General features: G+C 41.2%; 1 protein-coding gene across 8 annotated transcripts in view; it reads left to right on the forward strand.

Annotated features, from left to right (window-relative positions):
* LOC142564066 (ranBP-type and C3HC4-type zinc finger-containing protein 1-like) overlaps window positions 1-13746 on the forward strand; it is a 97902-nt gene that overhangs the window by 21591 nt on the left and 62565 nt on the right. For 6 of the 8 annotated variants that reach the window (XM_075674916.1, XM_075674924.1, XM_075674901.1 and 3 more), the window contains one exon: window positions 13176-13246. In XM_075674916.1, the coding sequence (XP_075531031.1) occupies window positions 13176-13246 (71 nt within the window). The remainder of the gene's footprint in view (window positions 1-13175; window positions 13247-13746) is intronic. The other 2 variants (XM_075674931.1, XM_075674950.1) reach the window with 1 other exon arrangement.

Below are 13746 nucleotides of genomic sequence, written 5' to 3' on the forward strand. Positions count from 1 at the left end.
CAGAATCATTTGGAACAGTCACCGCTTGCATCTCTCTCTCTCTCTTCCTGTAAACTTTAATAACTATTTTTAACCCTTCTATTCAAACAAACAAATATTCGACAACATAAAATTGTTAATTATTCTCTCTCACTACTATATATATATATATATATATATATATATATATATATATATATATATATATATATATATATATATATATATATATATATATATATATATATATATATATATATATATATATATATATACAGGCCCTATATACATGCCTTATATATAAACTGACCCTGGCAACCTTTAACACCTGAACTCTGTCGAGTGAGGCTAGCTTAGAAGGACTCTTTAAGGAACTATCAGACATTGTTTGGGATATCATTGGCCTTAGTGAGATTAGAAGAACTGGTGAGGCTTATACATTGATGACTAACGACCATGTCCTCTGCTATAGAGGTCTCCCATATAAGAAGCAATATGGGGCAGGATTCCTAATTGATAAAGACATAGCAGGCAACATTGACGAATTCTACAGCATTAGTGAGAGGGTAGCAGTAGTCTTAATCAAAATTAATAAAAGGTTAGATTAAAGGTAGTATAGGCCTACACTCCAACATCCACTCACGATGACGATGAAGTAGATCAGTTTTATGAAGATGTTCAATTAGCGATGAGAAAAGTGCAAACTCAGCATACCGTACTAATGGGCGACTTCAATGCAAAAGTGGAGAAAAAGCAGGCTGGTGAACAAGCAATTGGCAACTACGGCGTCAATTCTAGGAACGCTAGAGGGGAGATGCTGGTAGAATTCACAGAAAGGAAGAAGCTTCGAATAATGAACACATTTTTTAGGAAGTGTACAACAGAAAGTGGACTTGGAAAGGCGCTAATGGTGAAACAAGAAATGAAATTGATTTTATACTTTCAGCCAATCCCAGCATAGTGCAGGATGTATAAGTGATAGGTAGGGTAAAGTGCAGTGATCATAGGTTAGTGAAGGCTAGGATTCACCTCAATTTGAAGAGAGAAAGAGTAAAATTGGTCAAGAAGAAACAGGCCAACCTAGACGCAGTAAGGGTAAAAGCAGACAAATTCAGGCTGGCACTTGCAAACAGATATGCAGCCTTAGAACAGAGAGATGAAGATGACAGAGGTAATGAATGAAACCGTAACTAGGCTGGCATCATAGGCAGCAATTGAAATGGGAGGCAAGGCACCAAGGCAACCAGTAGGCAAGCTTTCCCAAGTAGCAAAGGACCTAATAAAGAAACGACAAAGAATGAAAGTGTCCAACTCAAGAGATAAGATATAAGTCACGGAACTGTCAAAACTGATCAACAAGGCGAAAATAAGGGATATTCGAAACTATAAAATGAGAAAGACTGAAGAAGCCATAAAAAATGGACGCAGCCTGAAATCGGTGAGAAAGAAACTTGGCATAGGACTAACCAACATGTATGCACTGAAAGATAAGCAGGGTCAAGCGTCATTTTGATTTTAGGCTTCGGATTTGACTTGGAAAGGCCGAAGTTGCTATGGCCACTTGCAACGTTGAAAAAAGACAGCAACAAACTCAAGCTCATGGCATTATCCCAGATAGCCAGATACATCCATTAGATGCGCATAATATAGTACACCTTGGAGATTCAGTACGTCCATTAGATATCCAGATTTATCCAGAAAACGTTGCATGGATGTACTATGGATCATCGCAAATGCATCCAGAACATGTAAGTGGTACGTTGTGGGGATGTCAGCGCTGGATATATGTAACATCTAATAGACATCCACAACATCCTGTAGATGTACTTATTACATCTAATAGATATCCACAACATCCAATAGATATTTACTACATCTAATGGATAATCATATTAACCACACTTACATCCACAGGACATACATTATACAATTTTTGGCTGTTTCTTTTATTCTTCACGCATGGATGCACTGGGCCTCTTCAATTTGTTGTCCCAGCCTACCCCAGATTGCTTGAGACGCTATTACAGCCAATGATTATTGGCATACGCAGCTTCTCGGACAGTCCTGGACTGTTTGGGACAACAAATCAAAGTGCCACTATTACTAAGCGAAGAGAAATTCAAGTTGTCACCACCAGCCTTTTTATTGTGAAACCTTTTATTGGTATCAACCGTTTGATAAGTACGTAATGATGTACACAATATTTGTAGTGAAATAATGGTAGACTGCAGCTGTCTCATGAAAATAAAGTGAACACTAAAAATACAACATAATGCGATCTCTTGGTTTCTGAAAGGCACAATGAGTACTTAACACACGAACCAATACAGAAATATCATTTTTACATAACAGCTAAGCATAAACATACTAAAGGATAAATAAAATAATACAGTAAAAGCAATGCTTGAAAAGGAACACTTCTCTCATAAAAAAAATTATTTCTTAGGTGAGCAACAGCACAGTGTTAGCTGCATTCTCTCCAGTAAAATAAAACACAGAGGGTACATTATGACAATTAATTTCTCATGAACAAAAACAAAAGCAGAATTCACATATGGAAACATCAAATCACTATTTCACTAGCCCTGTATTTAGCAAAAGAAAAAATAAAGCAATGAAGGGGGCTAGTTGGTGGACGTTCATAATTATATTGCGCTTAGTGTTACGCTTACGATTTTAAGTGAAGGACAGGACGTGGACGTACGTAGTGCAAGTATGTCCACGTCCTGGCCTTCACTTAAAATCGTCAGTGTAACACTAAGCGCAATATAATCATGAAAAAAGGAACAGTAGAAACATTGTAGTGAAACATAAAGGAGAGCAACAGCTGAAGGCCCAAAACAGCAATATATCCTATAGGAAAAACAATCTGAAAACCATCAATATGTTAGCACAATGATAAATTATATAAGAGAAGCAGGCAACCCCCTGTAGCAAAAGGGGGCCAAATTAGCTTCTCCATAAAGGAGGAATATTTGGAACACAGCTGCTGCATAAAAAAACTTATTTTAACATACTGTTCTCTCTTAGAAATGAAGACTGTTCTAATGAGGAAGTATCTTAATTTTTGCCTCATTTCCTCGAATAAGTAAGCATGCAGTCCAAGTACAACCACGGTACGCTCTATAAATTATTCGAGAAGAATAATTATATCATATTTCCATGCAAGTGAGACTACAGCCAGTTCGTGCATAGATTCGTGGATCATAAGGAATGTCAATGTAATTGCACTTAGTGATTACCTGGTACCACAGCACACTTGGTATGCACTAGTCAACCAAGTGCAGTGGCACCAGGCCATACCATGCAGCTGAGAGTGCTGAGCCACTTGTAGCGGTATCAAATCAGTCCTTTCCTTTTAAACCGTCTCAATGCTTTCCGTACACTCAGCCTGATACTAGGTAACAGGGTTCTACATTTGTCACATTTTTGAAAACGTCGTCGTCGTCATCATCATCATCATTAGCCTGGTTACGCCCCTGCAGGGCAAAGGCCTCTCCCAAACTTCTCCAACAACCCCGGTCATGTACTAATTGTGACCATGTTGGCCCTGCAAACTTCTTAATCTCATCTGCCCACGGTAACTTTCTTCCGCCCCCTGCTACGCTTCCCTTCCCTTGGAATCCAGTCCGTAACCCTTAATGACCATCGGTTATCTTCCCTCCTCATTACATGTCCTGCCCATGCCCATTTCTTTTTCTTTATTTCAACTAAGATGTCATTAACTCGCGTTTGTTCCCTCACCCAATCTGCTCTTTTCTTATCCCTTAACATTACACCCATAATTCTTCTTTCCATAGCTCATTGTGTCGTCCTCAATTTAAGTAGAACCTTTTTCGTAAGCTTCCAGGTTTCCGCTCCACATGTGAGTACTGGTAAGACACAGCTGTTATACACTTTTCTCTTGAGGGATAATGGCAACCTGCTGTTCATGATCTGAGAATGCCTGCCAAATGCACCCCAGCCCATTCTTATTCTTCTGATTATTTCAGTCTCATGATCTCAATCCACGGCCACTACCTGCCCTAAGTAGATGTATTCCCTTACCACTTCCAGTGCCTCGCTACCTATCGTAAACTGCTGTTCTCTTCCGAGAATGTTAAACATTACTTTAGTTTTCTACAGATTAATTTTTAGACCCACCCTTCTGCTTTGCCTCTCCAGGTCAGTGAGCATGCATTGCAATTGGTCCCCTGAATTACTAAGCAAGGCAATATCATAAGCGAATCGCAAGTTACTAACGTATTCTCCATTAACTCTTATCCCCAATTCTTCCCAATCCAGGTCTCTGAATACCTCCTGTAAACATGCTGTGAATAGCATTGGAGAGATCGTATCTCCCTGCCTGACTCCTTTCTTTATTGGGATTTTGTTGCTTTCTTTATGGAGGACTACGGTGGCTGTGGAGCCGCTATAGATATCTTTCAGTATTTTTACATACGGCTCGTCTACACCCTGATTCTGTGATGCCTACTTGACTGCTGAGGTTTTGACAGAATCAAACACTTTCTCGGAATCAATGAAAGCTATATATAAGGGTTGGTTATATTCCGCACATTTCTCTATCACCTGATTAATAGTGTGAATATGGTCTATTGTTGAGTAGCCTTTACGAAATCCTGCCTGGTCCTTTGGTTGACAGAAGTCTAAGGTGTTCTTGTTTCTATTTGCGATTACCTTAGTAAATACTTTGTAGGCAACGGACAGTAAGCTGATCGGTCTATAATTTTTCAAGTCTTTGGCGTCCCATTTCTTATGGATTAGGATTATGTTAGCGTTCTTCCAAGATTCTGGTACGCTCGACGTCATGAGGCATTGCGTATACAGGGTGGCCAGTTTTTTTAGAACAATCTGCCCACCATCCTTAAACAAATGTGCTGTTACCTGATCCTCCCCAGCTGCTGCCGTCCCCCTTCGCATTGCTCCCAAGGCTTTCTTTACTTCTTCCGGCGTTACTTATGGGATTTCAAATTCCTCTAGACTATTCTCTCCCATTATCGTCGTGGGTGCCCCTAGTACTGTATAAATCTCAATAGAGCTCCTCAGCCGCTTGAACTATCTCATCCATATCAGTAATGATATTGCCAACTTTGTCTCTTAACGCGTACACCTGATTTTTGCCTATTCCTAGTTTCTCCTTCACTGCTTTTAGGCTTCCTCCGTTCCTGAGAGCATGTTCAATTGTATCCATATTATACTTCCTTATTTCAGCTGTCTTACGCTTGTTGATTAACTTGGAAAGTTCTGCCAGTTTTATTCTAGCTGTAGGGTTAGAGGCTTTCATACATTGGCGTTTCTTGATCAGATCTTTCACCTCCTGCGATAGCTTACTGGTATCCTGTCTTACTGAGTTTACACTGACTTCTATTGCACGCTCCTTAATGATGCCCATAAGGCTGTCGTTCATTGCATCAAAACTAAGGTCCTCTTGCTGAGTTAAAGCCGAATACCTGTTCTGTAGCTTGATCTGGAATTCCTCTATTTTCCCTCTTACCGCTAGCTCATTGATCGGCTTCTTATTTACCAGTTTCTTCCATACCCTTCTCAAGTCTAGGCTAATTCGAGTTCTTACCATCCTATGGTCACTGCAGTGCAACTTGCCGAGCACGTCCGCATCTTGTATGATGCGAGGGTTAGCGCAGAGTATAAGGTCTATTTCATTTCTAGCGTCGCCACTTGGGCTCCTCCACATCCACTTTCGGCTATCCCGCTTGCTGAAAAAGGTATTCATTATCCACATATTATTCTGTCCTGCAAACTCTACTAATAAGTCTCCTCTGCTATTCCTAGACCCTATGCCATATTCCCCCACTGACTTGAAAACATACAGCACTACTTATAATGCAGTCAGGTGCCACAAAAGGCCAAAGCATTGATTCAGCCAACGCTGGAGATGAGCTGCTACATCTGCATCTCTGTAGCGTTATCTGGTTGGTGTTCATACACCGGCCTCAACATAGCAACAGTGGTTAATTGCATTGGCCCCCGCAGCAGTACTACCAAGGAAACATGTTGCAGTGAGTGCTCATCTTAAAGTTGCCATTTCAGAGGAAACATTATTTTTGTACGCTGAAGATAGGTTTAGCCTTTTAGTTATTACCGTAATTAGATGTTAGACCACTACCAGTTTGGAAAGAGGAAGAAAATTTGTCAGCACTCCTAAAGGCACATGTTACAATGCTATGTGGGGCTGGAGGGCGAATCATACTTGGAAGACCGCTCTCTTGCTGGCTGGCTTGAGCATCCTAAACATGAAAAAGGACAGAATCTTTACAACTATGCAAACACATAGCTTATTACTTACCCTGCAATCAGATATTCACCCATACTTGAAGCTCATGCTTGACTTTGTCACTATAACGACATGTGTGAAAGTGTCCAAGACACTCATTGCCTTTCCTTGGGCACATTCTCATCAGGCTTTATCTTGACCAAATCAAGCGTAGGCTTCTAGTTAAAGGGCCCCTGAAACGGTTTGGACAAATTTTGTAGACGCGTAGGGTACAGCTTAAGTAGAACATTCGCACCACAGTTTAAGTGAAGCGTTACGTATTAATGGAGCTACAAGTGATTAAAAGTTACTCTCCTCCCTAGCCATGCTTTTCCTCCTCAACTCGTTCGCCGAGTGATCAGGACGAAGCTCCGCCTTCACTGGTTCTGCGTCACGATGCGACATCACATCGTCCACTTCCGGTTGTTTTGGAGCCCAACCCCACCCGCGCGAAACCTCTCCTCAAGCCACTTGGCCTTAGACCGCAAGCGAGGGCTCAAGCTCAAGCTGATGAAGGAACTTTAGCGTAGACGTACATGAGCGGCCTGATCGGTCTGCACGGTTCAGCCACTTGTTGGCGCAGCGCTTGACCAACCAAATAAAGCGCTAATATTGCTCTACTCAAGTGTAAAACATTTTAAACGTTTATAAAAAACAATGTGTGGATGATTACACTCCTGCGAAAAATACACACCAGAGCAGCAAAGAAGAATACACTTCGTTACTGCTACTGTGTATGGTTTAGCTTTGTGCCACCAGGTGGCTGCACCGTGCACACCATTCACCATAGAGTATGCCATTCACATTTGCGCTTCTGCTCGTCCCGTTACGGCACAGTCAAGCGGCCAGACCCTGTCCTCTTGCGCTTGCGTTTGCCCTAATACCGGACTCGCGAAACGCTATTGCGTTAGTAATCTTCCGGTGTAAAGTGACAGCCACAAACGTGCAAATTCTGGCGCCGATCGGATAGCGGCAGTCCGATGCGCAGCAGCCAGTTCGCTCGTAAGCTGCCTTGCAGAGGGACACGATGTCACAGCTTGACATATTGCCAGTCGCTACGTTTGCAGTCCACAAGGCAACAAAGTCGAATCATAGTGCTTGCTAAAAGACAGACCAACTCTGACCGTGGAGCTCTCGTCAAAATGGAGTACGTTGTAACACAAGCAGACGACACTTGCTGTGTGCCGGAAGTGCTTAAGTGTACTGAAAAATTGTTTTTGTGCATTCTCTTTATGTTACTTTCTTTTTATAAAAACAAATGAACTAACATTCCAACTATTATGAACATCATTTGTTTACCATAAAGTTGGAAAAATTATCGATCACGCGCCCTGGTCAGCCAATCGACTAGCTCGGCCCACTGACGTCATATGAGTGATTTCCGTCATATGGGTAGGGGCGGCTTAAAATTCCGCCGAGCAGTGTGCTGCGATCGGCAGCGATGTGCATTTTTAAAACCTTGTAATAAATTACATGCTTTACGCGGAGCACTTAGATGTGTCAATTAATGATCAGAAGGACCTACTCTAACGACTCAGTACGTTTGTAGAAAATCGTCAAAATCGTTTCAGGGTCCCTTTAAGGCACATTTCTTAATTAGGGGGGTAAGACATACAAAGTAGCTTAAGACACTTAACCTAACTGGTTTTCAGCTTCTATAAATTCAGTGATTAGGTTAAAATCCCAGAGTAGAAATCTACAGCTATAGCATCTCCTTTATCATGGAAGCAGATCTGAGGCATCTGGTTAAATAGTACCACTGAATTAATTTTGTCCTTGCAAGCAGTAGAGCACAGCGAAGCTTTGTATAATGTGCAAAAATATTGACTGTTCAATAACACGTTAAAGTTCATGCCTTGTGCCTACAAATGATACAAGCATGTAATACTGCGCGCTATACACCGGAGCTATGTAAACGTACAGAGGTGCAACAAAGTACGCAAAAGATCACTTAGCTCTACAGACAGCCCTTATTACAAAAGACCTCCACCAGCAGACAGAACGAAAGCAATGCATGAACGGTGACTACCTCACAACATTGAGCACCACTATTGAAAACATGTGCCAGAACCACTGAAACCATTGTGCCGTTGTGTACGAAACCTGCAGATTGTAAGAAGCACAGTACAAGAAAGACTAAGACGAGTATGAGAAGCTGAACTGAAACATGGGACAAAGGGAGACAGATAAGAACATCACTTGTCTATCGCCGTTTGTTTTGGGTTGCAGTTCAGCTGTTGCAAACTTGTCTGAGCTATGCACCAATTGGCTCAGTTTAATACTATTCTGACAAGAAACACTGCTGACATCCCTTGAAGGGTACTGCCGAAACTGTTGTGCATTTGCATTGTGTATCAGCTCTTCGACCCATGCTAAACACCCATTACCGGCATAAAAGAGAAGAAAGCAAAAACAAACTGCCGACATACCTTGAAAAACATGTGCCTACTGACAACCGGACACCACTGCAGACATGGCGAGAATAAGAAATGAAGTGTCACAGCATCAGCACCGTAACCTAAGAGTGGTTCGTTGTGAGAACGGAAAGGCTGGCGCTATCTTGCTATCTTCTGCAGCCCTTCAGGGAGCACCAGAGCACGGCTCAGCACCAGCACCGAAGCTGTACCGAAACACAACAAGCTGGCACATGCCCGCTTACGCTTGCTTGATTGGTGTGCTTATCATGACATATGACAGGCACGCGACTGTGAGAATAATTGATAATTGGACAATAATGCTACGTAAAATCTCTTTAAATCATTTCACTTTCCTAACATCTTTAAACATCATTTTTAATTTAGTTTGAAATTTATGGCGTGCTTCCGGCCCCTTGTGTTCGACACACATGGCCTCTGAGACTGAGTGTCAAGTATCGGAGGCCACGCAATAACTTGCACACGTGAGGTTTGTCGCCGTTTTAAAACGTTTGGTGGTGCTTAATAAAAGCAGAGTCCTTTCATATAATTTCTCTGCACTTTCTTTTTCTGCTATACATCAGTTAATTGCGGAATGTACTGTACCTTGTTTTTCGATTACTTTTCCAAAGTTGGAAACAAAGAAGTCTACAAAAACTCAGAATCTGCAGCACGAAAGCTTTGGGCACATGTACATTCTTCTTTCGCTTCGCCCGCTGTTTGTGTATGTTGTTCTACTGAAAAAATGTACATTTCATGTGCAAACATTGATTTTATGAAGTAGAAACGATCGATTGATGTCCAGCAAAAGAATGGGACTTCGTATGGACATCAATTACATGGGAACAGATGATACAGCACACTATAGTCACACTAACTACAGGCACCAACCGCGTAGCATCGTCCACGTCAAAATCATAGAAGGGTGTATACAATGCGAAAGTTTTGGAGGGCCTACAATGCACGCTTAAACTACAAACCTTATGGAGGTGCAATGTACGCCTGGAGTACTGTTTTTAGAGACATTCTATGGACATCCATCATTTTGTCCGCTGTTCGTCTTATGAATGAACTAAATGTATGTTCAATGGACCTCCAAAATTTTGATGCCATTGTTCGTCCCTTAGATTTATGTGCATTTAAAGGATGTCCATAGGACATCCCATTTTTTTGCTGGATGTTTGGATCAATCCGGCACATCTATTGGATGTTTGTGGCTATCTGGGATAGTGTGCTTGCTTTTATGATTCACTATTCATGAAGCTGCAAAGTAAACTTGTAAATACATATTTATTTTTTTATTCTGTACCTTAAAATTGCTCACTTCAGAAGATGCTGTCATCGACATCACCACATCAAATGTAATTAAATTTGGACGTGTGGCAGCTCCACTGAAAAAACTTTGTTAAGTAACTTAAGGCATTAACGAATGAGTGCCATTTTTTTTTGCCTATGTGACACAGGTATTGGTAACGACAGTCACAATGGCTTTGTGGTCACTATGATATGCACTGATTGCCATACTTCCAACTGCAGACACATGCTCTGCGAACACACACAATTGCTTATTGCAGCAGTTCAGCCTGTCGACGTGGCCAAATCGAAACATGCCAAACATCTCAACACACTGACTTGCCCGCGAGAAATTCATAAGGGTGTTCTATGCTGCTTGTCGATGCATGCGTCCATGGCATAATGGTTTGAATATCAGGCTTCTGTACTAGAGGCCCTGTGCTTGAATCCTGCCGTCGGACAGTTTTAATAATATTTATTTAATTATTTATTACACAGCACTTTGTTGAAAATGACGAGTTTACAAAGTCAGGAAGCTGTTTGAAGCCAGAAGGACGAAATTTAGGCAAATCCATGTGCTTCCCATAATTTCCATGCTGGCTGAATTGTCCCAATTTCAGCTTCCTAGACATTAGTGCCAGAGTTCCCACTAGTAATTATTGTATTAAATTCTATGGTATTGGGTGGTTTCTTAGCTTTCCTCTTGATATGCCAGGTGTCGGCACATGCCTTACTGGTTTGCTTTGCCTCCTCATAGAGGGCACTGGAGTTTTGAGGCATGGACATTCAAAAATCTATAGGAGGGTAGACACATACAGCTCCGCTGTGAACAATAATCTGAGTATCTCGAAGTGAAGCAAACAGCATTACCTTTGTTCTGTCCCTCTACATGGCATTTGCATATTTGTAAATGTTGGTCATGATAGTTGGGACACCCTATATGTACAGTGGATCCTCATTCGTATGCTTGAGAAAAAAAACACGAGAAAACATACTAACCAAGTAAACATACGATCTGAAGTAACTAAAAAATTGGACAGACTCAGCTGTAGTTGACATCTAAGTAATGCGAAGTGTTGCGCATGAGGCACGAGACACCGACATGCGTCGAGCTGGTGGGGCTTCGGCGGCCTGAGACATGTACGTTTTGTTATTTTCCTATTTTGCAATGTTTAAAGACCGCGACGAGAGACAGAAATGAAATTGAGCGGGTGGACGATGCCGAATGCTACTGAAGCTAAATGTTATGCTCACATCGCATCGCCTGCAGTAGGCTACGGTGGCACGTTTTGATTATCACTTATTAGAAGCATGCTGTACACTGTCAACGACACTACATTCCATATGCTGTAAAACAGGTAGGTGAAGATGCTTATCGCAATAGGTTTGGCGGTGATAGTGGTGAATGAGGCAGTCGACAATTTGGGGGGAGATAAACTGGTACCAGAATAAGAACTGAGTGTGCGCCGGCGTTTTCACATGAAACGGGTGGGCGAGTATTGCGGTGAAGCTGTCGCAGTGGGCGGTTATATACTGTTCTCGATCGCGCGTGCTTCGCGCATTTTCTTTTTTACATGGGATCTAGCGACTGGGAAACATATCCTATGATTGCAGTTTAGTGATGTACTGAACGTTGGTGCCAAAAAAGTCTTGTTTTCCAGGAACGTATGAACCGGTAGAAAACAAGCATAACTCTACGGGGGTCATTTTTTGTGTTCTCGATTGCAAACGTTGGCGCCGAGAAATCATATGTAACAGCATGATCGTATCAACGAGGTTCTACTGTATACACACACACCGGGTATTTCACGCAATGACTTGAACAAAACTTTAACTTTTCCTGTGCTTTTTTTTTCGACGGTGGTGCATCTCCAGCGTTGTTTTTTTTTTCTTCAGATATTGTGAAACAAACACAATGGCTTATTTTTGGTTGTGCAGAAGGGCAAAAGTGACATGGATAATGGAAAATGCTCTCTTGGAGTGGTCCTCGCATTCCTATCTGATGTCAGTGACACGGCAAGATAGAAACATGAAAACGTACCGGTACTTCAGTGACACTGAAAGAGTTTAAAAAAAGTTGTGGATCTCAGGTAATTAAAACCAAAGGCATATTGTTAATGGTCATCCTGAGTTACTTTGAGTATTCTTTCAAGTGCAGCTGACAAATTCGTTAACTTAAATTATGCAGATTTTGAAATATTTATTTTAGGGCATTAGTTTGTGATAATTGTAGAGCATGCTCAGAAACACTCAATGAAGTTGTCTTCACAAGGCTACCTGTTACGTCGTTCTTTTTTCTGGCCTTGGAAGAAAGCTTTAAAAAACGAAGATGATGTCACTGTATGCTTGTACATCTGGTTTGCAACCCTCTCAACTGTTCTTCCAAAGAGCAAAAGTAGCATTCCCATTGTAAAAGAAGCAATCGGCTCCAGCATCTAAGCAGCCATGTCAGCAGTGATGCTATGAAGGTGATTATAGGGCACAGTTTAAATTATAAGCCGAAATGCGACAACACCCATGTGCTTAGATTTAGGTGCACGTTAAAGAACCCCAGGTGGTCAAAATTTCTGGAGTCCTCCACTACGGCGTGCCTCATAATCAGAAAGTGGTTTTGGCACGTAAAACCCCAAATATTATTATTATTATTAAATTATAAGCGATAGCTGAGCACTGAAAGCTGATTGAAACACACTCGTTGGCTTGTACAATGGACATGCAGGCTTTCTTCTTTGGAACCGCAGTTGGAAACGCTGCAAAACAGATACACAAGCACGCAGGGATGTCATTTTATATATTTCGTGGGCTTTCTTTAGAGCCAAAAAATGAAGAACCACGTAAAATATAACAGCGTGAAAACAACTTCATTGGATGTTTCTGAGCACGCTGTACAACTTCTACAATCGAATGTATGTTTTAACATGGATGTTTAAAAATGTGCATAATTGAAGGTAGATAATTGTTAACCTGCGATTCGAAAAATACTCTGAGTAACTCAGGACAGCTACAAACAATATGCCTTTGGTGTGTATGTGTGTGTTTGTGATATATTACTTTTCCTCCAGAAATTAAGATTCTAACTTTTAGTTTTGTCAGACTGAAACAAAATGTGGAAAACTTGTGCACTCTAACCCACCATGTTTAGGTGAAAAGGAGTGATAAACATGTCTGCATAGACCTTTTATTACTTTTCCTTTCCTTTGTTTCATGTTCTCTTGGAGGGTCTACACCAGGTTTCCAAGCAAAGATGTACACCTTCCCACACCAGTACAGTGTGGCCAAGTGCCCCTTTGTAAGTGCACTATTGCCATGTTATGTTTGCATTTGAGGAAGTTGTATGTGGCCATATGCATGCTATTGTAGACAGACTGGCCACATGTCAGCAAGTTCTTGTGTTAGGCTACGAGGTAAGATTTTTCAGTGATTTGCTTTTTTTTTGCTTTTTTCTAGAGAGCATATCGTATATGTGTGATTGTACCCAATTTAACTTCCATAAATGACTTCATTTTTATTAGGATATGGTTTTGGCAGTTATTGTGAACCCAGCACAGACCATAATAATTGGCTCCACAAGCAATCTGCTCCATATATTAAATTCCATTCAGTACAACTGTATGACCTTTCATTCCATAGATTTAGAGAGGATCACTTACTCCATGCAAAGCTTCAGCTTGGCACAAGAAACAAAGTATTCAGCAAGAAAAAGAAATCATACTTTACAGTGCCAGAATTACACATCAAAAAAGTATATAGCATATAAAAATAATAAAATGATAGTAAAGCATAGCAGTT

The sequence above is a fragment of the Dermacentor variabilis genome, chromosome 1, assembly GCF_050947875.1.
Source record: "Dermacentor variabilis isolate Ectoservices chromosome 1, ASM5094787v1, whole genome shotgun sequence".
Lineage (NCBI taxonomy): Eukaryota > Metazoa > Arthropoda > Arachnida > Ixodida > Ixodidae > Dermacentor > Dermacentor variabilis.